Here is a 20,206-nt window from a genome sequence, read left to right as displayed (position 1 = left end):
CCTTAAACTTCTTCTGTTGTAAACCTAAGACTAGCTCTTTTTTAGGGTTAGGGACCTATTAAAAGTGAATGTTAAAAGGATAAACCTAAGCATAAAACTGTAAATACTTGAATATGAACTGACTTTCTGTGGTTGAAAAGTGGTTAAAATACTGCAGCATTCATATACACTTAGAAATGTTAGTATTAAATATATTATGGAGTCCAAAATATTCACATTATACGATATTTATAGAGCCAGGGTCGAACAGTGTTAGCATTACAAGTGAATGTCCTAAGGCATGATGCAGCAAAATTGTATAGCAGGGATGATTTGTAACACAGGTCAATGTACAGTATTTCTAACACTGAGAAGGACAGAGGGATGATACTGTCCAGCTCAGCATTATGTTCTGAATATAGGGAGCACAGTGATGATGATGCTCTAAAGATGATGCTGTTACAATGTGACCTTCCTCACAGGCGTTTCAATTCTTCCATATGTCTATGTCCGTTTACAGAGGACTGCCAATGTTAAGTGTCAAAGTCAGTTTACAGCCCATAAGGAGTACGTACATCCATTTGTAAATTACATTGTATAAAGTGTTTGTGTCTCCAGCAGCAGCTCTGAAGTCTGCAGTGTTTCTTCTTTTCTTTAACTGTAAAAGCAGGATAATGTCTGTCCATCCCACTGTGGATGGAGCAAAGAAACCCCTTTAACCCTATAACACCAAACACATCATATTTGATACATGAGTTTTGAAGCCCTCTACATGATCAGTGTGATATTTTTTGTCTTGAAAACCTGATGTATACAATTAGATACATGCAATACACAGATAATCCACCAGGGGGAGGAGTTCATTCACCAGAGGCCTTTCCAGTGACGCTACAAGACTGTCATTAATGAGGAAGGAGGCAGAACTCTGGTAATTTTGAAAAGGAATTACCAATTTGTTAGACATGTTTGTGTTATTTTATGTTTTTGTTTGTTCAAAAATAATAATATTTGAGCATTGAGACCGATGTAATAAATATGATACAAAATTGAAACTCATACATGGAAATTGATATTTGAAAAAAAAAAAAAATTGGTTTTGGTTGTTCAGAAGAACAAATACAGGCTCCACTTTCAATGAACTGGAATTTTCTGTCAATGATTTAATGGTTCAGGCTTTATAGGGTTAAAGGTTTGGTATAAAGATTTGGCTCAATGTAATTGCAGAAAAGGATATATACATAATATTTGATTATATTTTTACTGCTGTATAATACCATACCATACCAACTTCATTTATGATGCACTTTAAGAACTTTACAGCTGGCCAAAGTGCCGTACACCAAACATAAAACAAGGGATTAAATAAGTAAATAAGTAAGTTAAACTAGTGATAACACAAGGTGTAAAGCGGGCTGAGAACAACAAAATACAACCATCATAAAAACAAAGACAAATTAAAATCTGATAAAAACAGCATAAAAAAAACAGACATGTCACTCATTGATTAAAAGCCAATGAGAAAAAGTGCATTTTTAGACGTGATTTAAAGACAGGTAGAGACTGAGCCTGTCTAACAACTAAGGGCAACTGGTTCCACAACTTTGGGGCGACAACAGAAAAGGCATGGTCCCCACGAAGCTTCTTTTTAGTTTTTGGAACCACAAGTTGCAGCTGATCTGCTGACCTGAGAGCATGGGGGGGGGGTAGGGGTGGATCAGGTCAGACAGGTAGGAGGGGGAAAGGCTATTCAAACATTTAAAAGCAAATAGAAGAATTTTAAAATCAACTGTAAAATGCAACTGCAACTTAAAGCTACAATGTTTTAGTTACTTTAGAATGAACCATGAACCCAAAGACAGAGTTGGTTCCGGTCCATGGAGTTCATGTATCTACAGCAACAGACACCAGACTTTATGTTCTTTTACTACCTTTTTTCTGTTTTATGATACGTGATATCCACCGTGACTGTGCACATCTGTCATCTGAGTTAGTATCTTCTTAAAACTGTAGGAGGCAGAAATCATAGAGGGAAATCACCAGAAAATGAAAATGCACACCTCCTTCATCCTGCAGCTTTCTCTTCTGTGTCCAAATCAAAAGATTAAATGTGAACATGTATGACCTGATGCCAGAACATCATGGATATGGGAGCTGCCATGTTGTTTATGGGAAGTAGAACTGGAGATGTGTCATATATTTAACTACTGTACGGGAGGTAAACACCTATGATCATCCAAAATCTGCTATGATGGATTGTTATTTTCTACAGCTTGTAAACGGAGTCAAGAGGAGGAGTGTTTCATATGCAAAATAGTGAACGTTAATTCTACTAATTTTCTTCATTGACATTAGACAACAACACACAACATACAGGCCTTGCATTTGTACTACACTGCAAAAATGTAGATCTTACCAAGTGTATTTTTCTCATTTCTAGTCAAAGTATCATCACCTAAAGAGTAACTTTTCAGTGAGATACAAGAACTTATTTTTAGACAACAGAAAATTTTATTTCAAGAAATTTTACCAAGTTACACACAATAATCAACACTGGCTCTAACATGTTTCACATTTGCTGCAGCTGCCATAGGGGAGGGTGAGGCAAGGGGAATAGAATAGAATAGAATAGAATAGAATAGAATAGAATAGAATAGAATAGAATAGAATAGAATAGAATATTTAGCATTTGTCATTGTGTGTATAATGAAATCAGGAGCGCTACCTCAGTCAGTGCAACAATATTAATAAAAAAACAACAATATTTCAGAGATTAGGAATAGGGCAAATATAGAATTGCAACAACTGAAAATGAGATAAGAAAATTGAAAATAAAATTTTACAAAAAGTAAAATAGACCTAAAAGTAGAATAAAAATAGACAAAATATGAATAGACATAATATTAACAGTATGTATATCTATAAACTCAAGTCTACTAAAATAGAGCATTCATTTTTGAATAAATATTGAACAGATATTGTGTTGTTATTGCAAAGGAGATTATTGCATGACTTATTGCACAACATTCACATTACACAGCGTTTTTGCACATTTTTGGAAGTGACGACATGAGGATACATTGAAGTAATTGTACAGGAAGAACACCAGAGTTATTACTGTTTCCAGTTAAGTGTGGTGATAGCTGTGGGTATTCAGTTTACTACTTCACCAATAGATGTCACTAATTCGTACACACTGAACCTTTAAGTGAGACAGTTCCTCATGTGGGTTGCGGAGTCAGAAGTGTGTGTATGTTAGTGTGTTCGCTTTGGCAAAGGTGCGATTTGTTTGCATGTCATTTGTCTTCAAGGGGTCATATTTTGCTAAACCCACTTTTATTAGTCTTTGGTTCATTTATTTGTGTATTTGGACCCTAATAGTTCATAAAGTTTGAATTGGAACCCTCCAGGTGCTGCAAAGCTATCTTTATATTCATTTTGGCAAAAATCAAGTGGATTTCTACAACCTGTTTCAATTCCTTCTTATTTTGTTGCGTCTATAACTAGTTACGTCACAACATTTGTACATTTCAGGTCAAGACTTCCGACAAACATTTCTCGGAGTACACCATAACTGTTTATCAGCAGCAGAAAATGTGTCCAAACTTCGAGCTGATTACCTAAAATGTTCAGTTGTTGGTTGAACGGGACAGAGCAGCACAGTAACAGCCTGGAGGGGGTGGGTGTGTGAAGTGGCTCATTTGCATTTAAAGGGCCAGCGCTCAAAACAACCTTTCCAATGTCATTTCTCAGAAAAAGGGTTGAAGATGGACCTGTGTAGTTCAATTAATGAAGAATTCAGACCCATGTTTAGCATTTACAGTTTGTGTAGACCACAGGGAAATGTTTTAAAATGCATAATTCCATTAAAAAAAAAACAAAATATCACTCCTTTAAAGTCAACTTGAAATTATGTCTCGAGGAACTCCCCGCTAAGGTTTTCCAGACCACGAGTAAATTGAAATCAGAGCGCTGCGTTCTCTAATCCACATGTCAGTCACTCCTTCTCAACGCCGCCGCTCTCCTCTCTCCCTGTTTCTCCTCCAGTCGTCGCTTTGATATTCTCTGTGTATTTATTGACCTTTGTGCTCACACACACTGTACATGCTGTATGTGTGCGCTTGCAATAGCAACAGAGTGGAGGAGGGCATCAGTCAAAGTCGGCCGAAGGTGACAACTTCATAAGCAGCGATCAGGTTCAGTTGCACACACGGAGCAAAAAGCCGAGGCGCTGTTAAGTGCTGGGTTCACCTTTCATAGCGTGAGGTACAAGAAGATTCTCAGTCTGGACTGGGATGACAAACTGAATTCTCCTGTGGTATTTCAGAGGCAGACTCAGATGTTCTGTTAAAGCCCTGCTGACTCACCCTCTGGCCTCGTGCCCTGCTTTTATCTAATAACAGAACTCGGACACTGCCATTATGGACACCATGCTGCTTGCTCTGTCCTGCTTTAAACCTTCTCCTGTTATTTTTATCTTTTCTTCAATTATCTGTCTCCCAATACAGTCAAACAGGGGCATCTCCAGAGCTCACAAACTCACAATAAGGCTCCTTTCCCAACAAAATATTGTCACTTTATGTTTCTACAAAGATGGTCAACATTTCATTTTAATATCAAGATTTCAGTTTCTAATATGTGGATTAACCCTGTAAAGCCTGAACCATTAAATCATTGACAGAAAATTCCAGTTCTTGGAAAATAGAGCCCTTTATTGGTCCTTCTGAACAACACCATTTTTTCACACCCATACACACACACACACACACACACACACACACACACACACACATATATATATATATATATATATATATATATTTTTTTTTTTTACACACATATATATATATATATATATATATATATATATATATATATATATATAATTTTCCATGTATGAATTTCAGTTTTGTATCATATTTGATACATCAGGTCTCAATGCTCAAATATTATAATTTTTGAATGACAAAAACACAAATTGGTCATTCCTTTTCAAAATTGGCAAAGTTCTGCCTCCTTCCTCATTAATGACAGTCTTGTAGTGTCACTGGAAAGGCCTCTGGTGAATGAATTCCTCCCCCCTGGTGGATTATCCATGTTTTGCATGTATCTATGTTTTTCAAGAAAAAAAATATCACACTGATCAGGTAGAGGGCTTCAAAACTCATGTATCAAATATGATACATTTGGCGTTATAGGGTTAAGTAAAGCCCAAGAAGACAGTACAGCTTCCTGATTTTTTCTTTTGGTCTCAGACTCCATATCTGCGAAATTACAAAGCAAATATGGTGTTTAATCCCTAAAATCACAACAGCATCACTACTTGTTATGGTTTAGTTTAGGCAGAGGGAAGAGATACTTGAGCTTAGTTTGACACAGAAGAAGAACCAAAACCAAACCATTAACGCTGCATAAGAATTATAACCAAAAACATGTTTTATGAGTTTGCATTGACCTTGACCTCTGAACTTTGGGCGCCATAATCTTGTCAGCTCATCCTCAAGTCTGAGTTTGTGCTAAATTTAGAGAAATTCTGTCAAGGCGTTCCTGGGATATCAGGTGTTACTTACTAAGGACCAACCGACAGATGGACAGACAGATGTTCTTAGAACGATGTGTGGACATATTTAAAAGTCGACAAAGATGTGATGAAAAGTAAATAGAGTCATATTTAAACCAAACTGCTGTATATTTTTAACTGTAAGGAAAACACTTTTATTGCTTGAGCCAAAAATGTTACAGAAGTTGGGATGTGTTTGTTTTATATATCCAGAGTTCACCCTAGCCACCTTCAAAGCAATCAGCATTCACTAAGAAAAGTAGTTTCCCCACCAGTGACAAGTAATGCTGAGATTATACCTATCTGCACTTTGCAGTATCGTTCCTGTAACCATTTCTGTGAGTGTGGTGTTGTTTCGCTTCACTTCTCTCAGCACCACCCGGCTGCAGTCGTCGTCTTCTTGCGCCCTACGATCTTTCCGCCTCTTGCTTTGTCACTCCTCCTTGACTGGCACTAATTCATTCTGTCACTCATCACCTCCTTCTCACATGTCCTGGTTTCCTGCTCCATTTCTAAAGTGTCACTAGTGTAATACGAGAATGTCTCAGAGTTCTCTCTCTGCTCTCTGGTGACCTTGTTTTTAACCTTGTCCCCTCTGTGTCCTTCTCTTCCTCCCTTGTCTCTTCCTCCTCCTATCTCCTTCTCCTTCTTCTTCTTCTCCATTCATCTCTCTTTTTCTATAGCCAAGATGGCAATGAGCAGCATCCTCAACAATGATGACATCAAGAAAGCTCTAGATGCATTTGCAGGTAAAACACTCTAAGCACATGATGGAAAAATACAACATGAACAGTGGGTTAGACTCTTTCTATGTACATGCCTTATGTTTATAATGACTCCTCATTGTTGTGAGAACATCATCATCTGTCCAGAGAAGTGCCTGAGCCCAGAGCAGGGATTGTTTCTGTAAACCACACAACATTAACGACACACACACATGCAAATACTGTTATGATTACTGTTCGGTGTGACAAATTTCTATTCTGTATAAGAAACTACAGTCCTTTAAGAGAGTCAGTCAGCTACTGCACCTGCTGTCGGTCATTTGCTGCAAGTAAATGCTTTTTGATACAAGAATCCAGCAGCTCTGTCTTTTGTTTCAAATAATTTTTCGAACAACTTGTCCTTTGAGCCGGTTCCCAACAACCCTTCCTCTGTCCACATTAGGGGGACTGAAACCATGCACAGGGGAATCTGGGATTCCTAACTGACAGACCTCCACCTTAACAAAAGAGGCCAGGACCCAGTGGGAGGAGGAAGGGTGACGGGATTCAGAAGAATCAGTATGATTCATCTGAAAGTTGTTGGATTTTCAGGATGTAGCATGTGAATGATCTGGGTTAGTTATCAGCTCCAGTTTCTATGACCTAGAACTGATGGATCCTCTGGCAAACACATGTTCTTAACACATTAACACATGTTCTCCAACGGTCACGCCACTAAAAGGCCCACTCATTACAATTAAATTATTGCCTTTGGCGTCCATCACCCAGATAGAGTATAAAAATACTTCCATCCTCATGCTTGGTGTCATGGGGTCTACATGCCTTTTCCATGTGTGTATGTTTGTATGTTCAGTTGCTGACTCCTTTGACCATAAGAAGTTTTTCGAGATGGTGGGTCTGAAGGCCAAGTCCTCAGATGAAGTGAAGAAGGTCTTCACGGTGCTGGACGCCGACAACAGCGGCTTCATAGAGGAGGAGGAGCTCAAGTGAGACGACAAATATTTACACACAAATAACAACTGCAAACAAAACATGAGCAATCTGTGACACACACACACACACACATGCACACACACATCCATGCTGGTTTTCTGTCTCTGGCAGATTCGTCCTGAAGGGCTTCGCCAAAGATGGCAGAGACCTGACAGACAAAGAAACCAAAGCATTTTTAAAAGCAGCCGACAAGGATGGAGACGGCAAGATTGGAGTGGATGGTAAACACCGACTTTAAATTCCATTAGTGGGAGTGTCATGAGGTCATGCAAACACACACACACATACACACACACACGCAAATATGGAAAGAAACTCAAATACTTTCACTCAATATAAACTTTGATTTTCACTGATTGGCACATATCCATACTTAAAATTTTTACCTGTTTAATAAAGAACAAAGATGTGGAGGTAGATTAAGAGCTGCTGTTTGTTTAATAAGTGGATTGTGGCTTTTAAATAGTAACATCAGTGTGAAAAAATCCTGTTCTCATTCATTATCTGTAGCTGAATTGGACCAACACATGAAATACGTAACACACTGGATAAAGCTTCAGTCAGGAAGTAATAGATGTTTATTAACATTATTATGTCATAATCAGACTTAATATCTAAATGTTAATGTAATATGTTTATTTTTAGACTAAAATAAACACAATGCATTTAATTAACTGTATGTTTATTTTAATTTTATTTTTTAATTTTTTAATATTCATTCTTTATCTTTGTGAACTGAAGGAGAAATACATTTCCCATAGGGATCAATATGGATAAAGCTGCAGTGTCATTAGCCAAAAATGTCATTAATTCCCTTTCAGCATATTGTAACTGAAGTGATCTGAGAGGACATGAGACTGTGGCATCTATTCTTTCCCTGTGTTTTCAAATCTACCCTGTGACATTTTCTCACCAGGTAGGACGGTTAAATATGTGATTGACAACTGTATTCGCCAATTGCTGATCAGATTCTGTCAGATGTAACCAAGTGACTCCATGTCTTGACACAGGTGTTTAAAAAAGTAGCTTCACCTTCCCACAATGATTTGAGGTCATCTGTATCTATATTTAGTCTTTGGATCTGGATCTAGAGGAGAGAACTGCAGACAGAAGGAGTGCATTTGCTAATTCTGTAAAATTTTTCCTTCCTGATTTCAGCTTCTGCAACTTTGATCCAAATTTGAATCCATAAGCACTTAAAAGAAACTTGTTAACAGTTTATAGACTGCTCAAGAATATTAATTAAACTTTTATGAGTCTATAATTGCATACAGTACAGTTATAGCTGTGCTCATTTATCCGGTGAGTCATTGTTAAACCTTTACTTTTTTGTCTTATTAATAGATAATAATGTTAGTGAGTTCCTTATAAGTACCCAGAAAGAGCTTATGACTTAACCCACTGACTAACACTTAGTACAAGCACCTAAATATAAATGAGTATCTCTGCATGTTAGGCTTATTGGTGCTGCCTTTTTAAAGCTGCAGGAGTCAAATTCAGGGGGAATATTAACATGCAGACCTTCCTAGTGCAGCTCAGCCCAAATCAAAAGACTAAATACAGATGAACTAATACCATTTTATGCAATTAAGGAAAAGTCAAGCTCCTTTTCCATGCTTCTATGTTGAGACAGAGTAGAGCAGAAGAGCCACATCCAGATCACATGTGACAGAATCTGATCAGTGATTGGTGATTACAGCAGTCAGTGACATATTTAACCCCCTACCTGTGATTGTACAAACTCTGGATTAGATGCAGGAGTCTTGTATCCTTTCAGATCACTGGAATTACAATTAAAAAAAAAAAAAAAAAAAAAAAACAAGCTCTGCAGTTTCAATACTTTAATACTGATAGTGCAGTCTGAATAACCCACAGTGTCTGAACTGGATCATCGACAGCACAGGTGTCAAACATGCGGCCCGGGGGCCAAATCCAAAGGGTCCAGTCCGGCCCCTGGGATGGATTTGTGAAATGCAAAAATTACACTAAGATATTAACAATCATTTTAGTTCAGGTTCCACATTCAGACCAATTCAATCTTCTAATAACCTATAAATACTCACAACTCCAAAATTTTCTCTTTGTAAATGTATATATGTATAAATGTATGTAAATGTTTTCATGTATTTAGACTAAAACAAAGTTTTATTTTGCAAAAATATCTGAATAACCTGAACAAATATGAACAACCTGAAATGTCTTCAGAGAAGTAAATGTAATTACCTCCGCCAAGGAGGTTATGTTTTTGCCAGGGTTTGTTTGTTTGTCTGTCTGTCTGTTTGTTTGTCTGTCCGTTAGTCTGCAACATAACTCAAAAAGTTATGGACAGATTTGGATGAAATTTTCAGGGTTTGTTGGAAATGGGATAAGGAAGAAATGATTAAATTTTGGTGGTGATCGAGGGTGGGGGGGCCCACGGGGGGGGGGGGGGGGCACTGATCAGCCTTGGTGGAGGTCTGCGCTCTCCGAGTGCTTCTAGTTTTAATAATATTCCACCTTTTACTAAATAGTTTGTGTATTTGTAGATCCACTGTGATCTGTAAGTTAAAATGTACATGTGGAAATGATAAACTAAAACATAATAGTATTAAAATTATATATATATATATATATATATATATATATATATATATATATATATATATACTTTTTTTTTTTTTTTTTTTTTTCTCGGTTTGTTCATGTTATTCACATTGTTTGAAAGGATACTTTGTAGATGTAAACATTTTCATAATGTAATTCTACTTTTATACACTCTAAAACATAGAGAAAAGTTTGGAGTTGACATTATTTGTATATTATTATGGTATTATTTCACTGGTTCGGCCCACTTCAAATCAAATTTAGCTGAATGTGGCCCCTGAACTAAAATGCGTTTGACACCCCTGATCTACAGTATGTGGACAAACAGCAGTTTTTAAGAGAGTTATTACTTTATTTTGCTAATGAACATATATCAAAGTTGATTTTTGGATTATTTTTGTGGGATTTGCTTGATATTGGAGCCTAAATTCTCCTTATCACGTTGTTAACGTTGTGCACCAGACCAAACTGGGCCTTCAAATATTTATGATGTCAGAGACACATGCTCACACTTTAAATTCTGTTTTAAGGTGAGCACTGAGAAACTTTTCTCCCTCAGCAGATAAAATGTGAAACAGCCTGACAGCAGCAAACTGTGCACAAACATAAAATTCTGCATGGTGAAGGTCAAACATCCAAGAGAAGGAACATAAAGAAAAGTACAACGACTTGAAACAGAAAAAGAAAATAACTCAAGCATCCTGACAACTTCTGTTTTTTTGTTCTTCTCTTGCAGAGTTTGCTGCCCTTGTGAAAGAATAAATAGTCACCAGTCATGACTGGCTAGCTCTCCTAACCACATCCTGACACCCGCTGCCCCCCCCTCCCTCCCCAGCGCCTACAATTCAACCCCCCCCCCCCGACCGACTGCACCTGCCCCCTGCCACACACACTCCTCTTCCTCTTCCTCAACCGCCACCCACCACCCCACCCAAACCCAAACCCCCCCTCCACTGTGCTTCTGACTTCGTGCGATGTTGCACTACAGGAAGCAGGCTGTGGTGTTTCCACCCAAAACCCTTTAACCTTCCACCCCCCCACACACACATCCTCTATGCTCCCATTTTCACCCTATTTATTTGATCCTTTTTATACAAACTGTTCTTGTTTCTGTTTATGTATAGATATAAAACATGCCTGCAGGATTAAAACTCACATTTTAAAGCATATAGTATATATAAAAAGGCAACTGAACTTAAAGGAAAGACCCTCATTTCCTTCTGTTTGTCTGACTTTACCCTCTTTATTATGTCTTTGGTCTTCTTAGTCAGTAATTCCTCTCATTTTTTCTCATCCCTTTTGTCCACATCGCCCCCCCCCTCCTGCCTTCCCTTCTGTCTGTCCCACGCCATCCCTCCATCCATATACATGCATCTCTCCATCCATCCCTTTCTCCTCTGGTAATGAGCTGTTGTAAAACATACCAAAAGAAGAAAGAGGTCAAGCTGTGAAAGAATAAAATAAAATGAAGAAAACAAATCCATGAGAATATGACTAAGAGTCTTTCTTTGATGTCTTGTTTCTGTTTTTTCCTCCATTTCAGTGCCAGTTTTATCCCTGCCAAGCAGAACGGCTTGAACATTTTTTTTTTTTTACATCATCCTAATGATCTAACAAGCGTTCTTTAAAAAAGCTTTATTCTTAAGGTCAATTTACTCATCAGTGTCATCTGTTTTTATCTGCATTTTTTAGCAGTGACTATGTCATCTGCTTGAAAACAAACTCAGTGCAGTCCCAGATAAGTGACGAGCCTCTCTGCAAGTGTTTGCTTTCTGTCTTACTGTCCTTATGATATTATAAATGAAACTGCATGCAAAGAAGATGCAAAAAAAAAAAAGAAAAGCAGAGGCTATTTCGTTCCACTTGCCAAGGAGTCTTTATTCAGAAGAGCTGTGCCAATTTAGAAGAACCATGCTGTCGAGCCATTAGCAGAATTGGATTCACACTGAGGTTCAATTTGGGTTAAGTATCCCCGGTGGAGGACCCAAACAGGCAATGCGGGAATTCTGATCGTCTTTAGTAGGCCATTTTACTGCCTGAGCAAATAAACACAGATCTGAGATTTAGCAGCTATTGCATAGGTACTGTGAAGCAGTAAACGTCACAGACAAACCCACTACTTATATCCCATGAGATGGTTAAGACAGAGAAATGGAAGCCATTAGAAGTGGCATCTGCTTTTAATTGAATTTAACAAAGCTACAACTCCAAAGCAGTAAAAGAGTTATAAAACCTGCCAAACATAATGAATAACCTGGCTTTTAGGATGCACACACACTTTACATTGATTGCATAAAATTACCATCATAATAACAGTTAGTTCTTATTTCACATCACATTTCATACTACTTTATGCCATCATTTAAATACACCATCTGAAAATTAATGATACATACTACCAAAAGTAAAAATATGATACTATAAAAATGGTTTTACATTATGTATGAATGCAAAGGCTTTGCATTTTTCATTACATTTCTTCCTCAGACTTTTTTATCCTATTTTTACAAAAATTACATTATCTGCCAGAGGTTATATCATCATTTACTAGAAGCCATTTGCCAAAGTACATTTGTAATGCAATTAATATTCAGCAATGGGGCTTAAAATGTGAGATCATCAAGAGGCAAAAAAACTGATTCAATACAATGACAATAAAAATGTAAAACAAAGAAGAAGACAATAGATTTGACCACAGTACAAACAATACATGGCTTCAAACTTTCATACCTGAGCAGGAAATGACTCAAACATTAGAGATTATAGATCATTGCACATATTTTGTTACATGATCACAAGTGAATTCCTAGTGTAAACCTAAGACACCTTATTCACATATGTATGTCCTCCCACTCCTACTTTATATACAGTTCATGAATGTAGATGGGACATAATGGCGCAGAGAATTGTCAGGGACATGGCAAAAATATTAGCATTTGTTGACTTAGCAATCTGTAGTCAAGGATCAGTCGCTGAGCTTTCCACTAAACAAGCATTTGTAATGCGTTTCCAGGGTCAAGGATGAAAAAGACAAGCTGTGAGGAAGGGTCAGCGTCTTAAACGTGGAGCCGATCTGTCATTGGTGGATGTGGGTTTCAGCTTCACTGTAGCAAACGGGTTGGTACCCCTTGAAAAAAGAAAAAAAAAAAAACAAACGAATGAAGAATAGGAGAGAGAATGGGGAAATACATGTTGAAGACAGTAAAACAAAAAGACAGTTGTGAAAACTAATATCAGAAAATGCTATGGCTAGCAATAATGTATTTCAGTGGAACAGTAGAGGTTATGACAAGAGAAATGAGCGCTGCATTCCAAACTGTACAAGCATCATCTAGCAAACTGTTCACCTGAAGTGAGAGCGTTGGCCATCATTCCCAAACGGCCATAACTGAAATGGTTTTGGTACTACACTGCACTTCAAACTCTAATGGAAGGAAAGCGATTCTGTGCCATTTAGATCACTGCCCTCATCTGTTGCTCTCTGATTTAATGGGTTCATGATACTTCAAAAATATCATTAGTGTCTTGAGAGGAGAATACATGTAGCCTCTGTTTTAACGCTGCACAGCCCGTCTGCGCTTTCAAAGCACATTAAAATGACATTATTCTTACTTGGGGAAGAGTTCCGGTCGTCCTTGGTGTGGTTGTGGTCTCTGTGTAAAATATGAGAAAGGTATGAGTCAGTGAGGGCCAATTCAAGGCAAGAAAATGAGACACATGCACTAATGGAGTCTCAGCAGGATCCGGCCCTTGACCCTGTGCTCGTCTGGTGTTATTCGGCGCTCCCACAAGATGCCCATCGATGAACCGAGCCAGGAAGACACCCCCCACACACACACACACACATACACTTCATGGTATTGGTAACTGCAAGATCACATTTTTTAAGTAAAGGTCTGCAGCAGAGCAATTTCAAAACCATGTAGAGAAAAATGTGTCTTACAGCGCACCAATATCAAAGGTAAATGTTGGTGTGTAAGATTTGCATGTTCTTGAAGTTCATGTTGGAGTTTGTTTGGTGTTAACACGGTCTTAGTTGCTTCCATCTATGAAAACAGCTCAAACTTTATACCTAGTGGACTTAAGCTCTGCTCTTCTGCAGAGTGCAAGTTTAACACCAGCTGCTGTTAGCTTAAACATAATCCAACACCAACTTTAGATAAATACGCGAGCATGCACAAATCTTACACAGACACAGTTTAGTACAGTTTACTGTTCTTTGTGTACTCGGAATTTTATGTCCTAATATACACAGCCTGGCCAAAAACAAAACAAAAACAAAACAAAAACCTGGATTTACCAAAGAAAACAGGTAAGATCCTTTCACTGGATGAGCGCTGTACTGATTACTACAGTGGTTCCCAACCTTTTTTGGCTTGTGACCCCATTTTAATATCACTAATTGCTGGCGACCCCAGACATTCAAAACTGAGTTTGCTATACTACGTTGCAAATAAACATTCATTTTAGAAGACATTTAGGCTATATAATGTATATTATTATGGACGGAGGCAGAAAAGCCAGGTTGAGTGAGACTTTTATTTTCCTTGGTCAGGATATGTACAGTCAGTCCAGCTTGGATTTACGAGGCTGACAATTAATACTGAGCAAACAAGAACTCAAACTATGAATTATGAAAGAGCTGCAGCATCTGAAACTGACCACAATGAACATTGGAAAGATAAACAGTACCACAGTGCTTCAGTTTCAGCTTCACAGTTTGTCATGTCTTTTCTGTATTGTGATTGTCTCTCTCAACTTACCATTTATTTTTTATTAGTGAGTTTTTTATTTTTTTTAATCAATTACTAGAAATTTCAGGTGACTCCATTTGAATTTCAGGTGACTCCAAGGTTGAAAAACACTGGATTAATATGTTTCAGTAGGAGACAAGTTCTATAATTATAACTGATGTAGTGAGTAGGTTCTGATTTCTTAAACCAGGGGTTCCCAAACTTTTAAACTGGCTACCCCCAAAATAACAGTGCCACAGATTGGCGACCCCCACTATCCCTGAAGTGACTGAAACATAAAAAAAAACGTGCGCACAGGAGTCACGCAGCGATACTGCGGCATATTTGTCACATTGCATCATGGGTACTTGACATTTTGCTCATTGTGTTCTGTTTTATGTGCAGGGGTTCAAGGGGGGAGTTATATTAATGTTTATTTAGGTTAATGTGTCTGTTTTACAATGTTTATTGACCTTTTAATATTTATTTTTATTAATGTGACACCATTAGTCAAACCTCTAGGTCAAACAATTGTTTACCTGTTTGTCACTGTAAGGCACTTGATCATAACAATTAAATGATACCTTTTCTCTTACAAAGTAAAAACACTTCCAACTCAAAGGATGGGTGATACTGTGAAATTTGGTATTGACCTAATACCTAATAAATACAAGGTTAGTTTCACCGATATTGATAACGATACATATTACTTGAAATCTTATGATCATTGAATAATATTGTGATTTAGTCTTTAGTTAGTTAACTAGGCTTATGATAAAACAGAGGACAAAGATTTTAGGCAAATAAACATGTTTTATATAAAACAATTTAACAATATAAAAATACTGAAATAATTCCCTTCTTAAATTTGTGGGGTTACCACAGTGGTGAATGACTTTATTGCACACATCACAAGTGGCAGTTTCCCTGTCAGCTGCAGTGAATAAGCTCCACACAGCGCTGCTCTTTCTCTCCGTCATCATGGGTTGCTCTCAGTTCTCTGACTCTCTGCTCTCCAGCAGAGCGCGGGGGGGGCAAAGTGTGCCTGAGAGCAGTAGAGAGAGAGAGAGAGAGAGAGAGAGAGAGAGAGAGAGAGAGAGAGAGAGAGAGAGAGAGAGAGAGAGAGAGAGAGAGAGAGAGAGAGAGAGAGAGAGAGAGAGAGAGAGAGAGAGAGAGAGAGAGAGAGGTGCACTGTTTGCACAGACAGACTTGGACAGAAGCGGCGCTCACATGAACTCTGTGAGGAAATTCAAATAATTTGCTGGACGTATAGGAGAGAAACTGCAACGAAAGTATCAATCTCATCACGCTAGTATCGATCTGATATCGATACTCACCTTGGTATCAATACTATCAATATTTAGATCGATACACCCAGCCCTACTATGCACCTTGAAACTCACAATATCAATATCCTTCCTTCAAAGTACAGCTGCAACAATACTGCCATTAATCAGTGGTAACCACCTCAGGGATCACATCAAGACGTTTCTGAAAATCAGTTCACAACCCCCTGCTGACATCCTGTGACCCCCCCCCCACACACACACACCTTTGGAAACCCTTGTCTTAAACAACCATGTCAGCTGTGGTATAGATGTTTTAAAAGGGTCAAAGTATCTGCCTAAATCAAGTAGAGACAACAGCTAAGCAGATTCATGAAACTACTGAAACTGGGTTAAAAACTGTCCAACACATCATCAGAACCTGGAAGGATGGTGGTGAAGGAATGTGGTAAAAAAGAATCTTAAATAGCGCTTAAAGATCACTTTAACATTCGAATCAGAAAAAAATCTACATTTCCACACACAAAGTACAAAGAGTATGCAAGGGAAAGAAACTTTGGTTTGATAGTGAGCTTAAAGACTGGACTGTTTCAATGGGAAAAGGTCATGTGGTCTGATGAGTCCAGATCGACCCTGTTCCAGAGTGGTGGGTGCGTCAGGGTGCTTCGTGTCAATGGGATGTGACTATGGACGGAAATACGTGAATGTTGTGACAATGCATGAGCTTATAATCAAAGCTGAAAGCAGTCCAACAAAATATCAGAGCGTGGGACTGTTTTTTTGTCCAGGTTGTGTATCCGAAAACAGCATTTTCCATTATGTACAGGCCGATTACGCAAAGAAATTAGACTAATACGGTGTGGAGACACAGATGATCATATAACTGAAGTCATTTTTAGCATGGTTAGTAGAACCTGCTACTAACTGACCACTTTGCTCCAATTGATTTTGTACAGTATAAGCAGGGTGCGATTTGTCAAAAAAAAAAAAAAAAGGAGGGGATGTTTTTTTGTTTTTTTCTCGGAGTTGGGGGTGTGTGGTCAGCAGGTATATTCGTGGGGTGCGGTCCATAACTAACATATCTAAGGCTGGTGTGAAACAAGAGTTAAACTTTACTTTCAGCGTCCAATTATATACCTATACCTCTCTTATACAGTGGATTTTACACAAAATTTTCACAGCTTCTAATCTCTATCCACTGGACCCCCTTCACTGCTCTATGGGCCCCCACAAATGCTGGGCCCCATGAATTTGTCACATTTACCCCCCCCCCCCTTTATGGCACCCCAGTGCATGGCGATGTTCGCGAATTCTGAGGCTGACGACAGTTCGGTTCAGGTGAATGTTAGTGCCAGTAATGTAGGATATAGGTGGAAGAAAACTGTCACAACTTGTCTGTTATTTACATTGGTTGGTTCCCAGCCAGAATGTCCATGTGGACCCCAGAAGGGTTACAACTGGGCTCCATACAAGGGTCCCATGTGGGTTTGTCCACAGTTTCCATGGTGGCCCCACATGTGTTTATCCATATCAAAATCAGAATCAGAATCTCTTTATTGTCGTAGGACCAAGAACAAAGAAATTGAGGCAAAGCTCTCAGGTTCAGTGCAAGAATTTACAGATAACAACAAATATTAGTAAAAGGCACAGTTATTTACATTAAAAAATTAAAAGTATTGCAAACCAAGATACTTATAAAACACAGAATTTAAGTAGTGCAAATAACATGAGAAGTAGTGCAAATTACATGAAAGATAAATATCGTGGGATAAATAGTGTGGAGAATAAATAATATGAGATATTCAGATCTCTGGTTCTCATTCTGATTCTTATATGGGCAAACACATATGGGGTCACCATGGAAACTGCAGACAAACCCAAATGGGACCCTTATATGCAGCCCAAATGTAACCCTCCTGGGGCCCACATGGACATGCTGGCTGGGTTGTCCCCCCCGAGGAGGAAATTCATTGAGCGGAAGCAGGGATGTAAAAACCAAAGAAGTTGACACCCCCCCCTAAACTCTGCATGTTCTGACACAAACACTAATGCCATCCAAACAACTTTCTGCTTGAGTAGCATCGAAGACAAAAAAAAGAAAAACCACACAACATCACCACACAACACAACATGAAAGGTTCCATACAGTAGTAAACCTATTTATGCAAACTTTAAATAGGTTCAAAAGGTCTGGGATATAAGAAACACACATGGGTCACACACACAACCTCTGTCAGCAGCTGGAGCTTCCTCCTTGCATCCACCAGAAGGAGGGATGTGGTGTCATTGAGAACAACACTGAGCCACAGTGACCCTGCTGACAGATGGGTCAAACTCATCAAACACTGGCATATACGGATGTTTTATTTACATACTTTCTATTATCATTATGTCATTATTCTTTTTGTAAACTCTTATATCCCTCTGAGACCCAGGAAAGTAAAGGTTTTGTCTTTTGACTGGAAACAATATGATGCAACATTTTTTTGTTTTATATATATATATATATATATATATATATATGTATATATATATATATATATATATATATATATATATTTTTTTTTTTTTTTTTATTGTCCTTTGCAGTTTTTAATTAAGTAAAGCTGTGAAACTCTGGTCTGCTACAGAGGACAAACATTGCTGGGTCTCATATTGAATACGTAATGAGTTCCATAGTTGACACAGCCTAACTAAACTGCAGTCTTGGTTTTTTATGTTTCATTCTTTGCGTCTGAGATATTTACCTGTAAATCTATTGATTGCAAAGACTTAAACATTGACTGACTTCAGGACTTTATAATAAGTCATTTTTAGACAAACTGCAGAACTCTTTTAATTAGGGATGCACCGATGCCGATACCTGTATCAGGTATCAGTCCGATATTGAGCGTGTGTACTTGTACTTGTACTCGTAAAAGTACTCCGATACAACCACGTCGATACCACTTATGGCAGCGTGACATTCACCTTATAGTGCAGCAGGTATGTGGTGAAGGAGTAATGTTAGCAGTGTGGAGATTTTTCAAAATAAACAACAGTGACAAAAGTAATGGTGACTGCAAGTAACGTTAAAGACACAGACAGTTACGGATGGAGCGTTCTGTGTGTCCTCTGTGTACATTCTATACACATTTCTGTCCATTTTCCAGGTGGTCGTGGATGCGTACCCAGACGGAGAATACCACTGGGAACCGTCGAGGTAGCGGATCTTTTCAAAGAGTATGGAAGTAAATCTGTCTCATGAGATTTTGAATTATAAAAGCCACTGAATTTCTAGCACTGAATTTTTTTGCACTGAAATTAAGTATCTGACTTTTTTTTGTCTCTCAATTTAACTATGTTCATATATTTAGAATAAAAAAATTCTGATGCAAAATATTCCGAAGCAAAAAATTTAGATGCAAAAAATTCCGAAGCAAAAAATTCAGACGCAAAAAATTCAGATCACACATCTGGGACACCAAGGTTAAGCAATCGCTTCTATCTCAAGTCAAACCAATAGCCAGCCAATCGAATTACATTAGGTTGGTCATGTGACACCGATGCAGGAAGATGGTCAGTGCGGATGTGTGATCTGAATTTTTTGCACCTGAATTTTTTGCTTTTGAATTTTTTGCATCTGCATTTTTTTTTTTATTCTAAATTTATGAACATAGTTAAATTAAGAGACAAAAAATTCAGACACTTAATTTCAGTGCAAAAAAAAATTCAGATACTTAATTCCAGTGCAAAAAATTTTAATGCTACAAATTCAATGGCTTTTAAAATTCAAAATCTGATGAGACAGATTTGCTTCCATAAAAGAGCGACTGTGAGTTAGTGAAAAACTACTGATATATTTATGATAACTATCCTCATCAATATCAACATTAGTATCCACATTAGTGTTACTTCTGTCATCTCCATGTTTGTTATTACTGACTTTCTTCTTCTTCTTCTTCTAAAAAAACTTATATGGTATTCAGCCAGTATGGTTATTTAAGAGTGGCGCCCTCTTGTGGATTGATTGAGAAACGCTCATTCCAACACATTAAATGCCAGTAGCAGCACACTGTTACAGTCAGACTAATGACAACGACAATAAAGGACATTTTCAAAAGTAACTAAGAACTGTAATGGTATCACTAAGTACTCATATCCGTACTCGGTATTGGGAAGTACTGAAACGTATGTACTTGAACTTGTACTCGTTCTGGAAAAAAGTGGTATCGGTGTATCCCTACTTTTGAATGAAGAGCAGCTGAAGGAAAACTGTCATGACTGATAGTGACTGAAACATTACCTTTTTTTCTGAACTGGACTCTGGCCGTTTGTCAGTGACCACTTGGGCCGGTTGGGCCGATTGGG

At 38.0% G+C, this 20,206-nt stretch overlaps 2 protein-coding genes across 3 annotated transcripts in view; one reads left to right on the top strand and one right to left on the bottom strand.

The window, feature by feature from the left end:
- pvalb6 (parvalbumin 6) overlaps positions 1-11,320 on the top strand; it is a 78,842-nt gene extending 67,522 nt beyond the window's left edge. For both annotated transcript variants that reach the window (XM_030142156.1, XM_030142155.1), the window contains exons 2-5: positions 6,220-6,285; positions 7,115-7,247; positions 7,366-7,475; positions 10,574-11,320. In XM_030142156.1, the coding sequence (XP_029998016.1) occupies positions 6,225-6,285; positions 7,115-7,247; positions 7,366-7,475; positions 10,574-10,599 (330 nt within the window). In that variant the 5' untranslated portion in view covers positions 6,220-6,224 and the 3' untranslated portion in view covers positions 10,600-11,320. The remainder of the gene's footprint in view (positions 1-6,219; positions 6,286-7,114; positions 7,248-7,365; positions 7,476-10,573) is intronic.
- A 1,565-nt stretch (positions 11,321-12,885) lies between these two features.
- baiap2l2a (BAR/IMD domain containing adaptor protein 2 like 2a) overlaps positions 12,886-20,206 on the bottom strand; it is a 27,679-nt gene continuing 20,358 nt past the window's right edge. The window contains exons 12-14 of the mRNA XM_030142247.1: positions 20,142-20,206; positions 13,450-13,490; positions 12,886-12,964 (exon numbers count right to left, since the gene is read on the bottom strand). The exon at positions 20,142-20,206 is cut by the window's right edge and continues 101 nt beyond it. Of these exons, the coding sequence (XP_029998107.1) occupies positions 12,886-12,964; positions 13,450-13,490; positions 20,142-20,206 (185 nt within the window). The remainder of the gene's footprint in view (positions 12,965-13,449; positions 13,491-20,141) is intronic.

Source organism: Sphaeramia orbicularis, chromosome 8, assembly GCF_902148855.1.
Source record: "Sphaeramia orbicularis chromosome 8, fSphaOr1.1, whole genome shotgun sequence".
Classification (NCBI taxonomy): Eukaryota; Metazoa; Chordata; class Actinopteri; order Kurtiformes; family Apogonidae; genus Sphaeramia; species Sphaeramia orbicularis.
The sequence above is the reverse complement of the archived record's forward strand: the minus strand, read 5'-3'. Positions and strand labels throughout refer to the sequence as shown.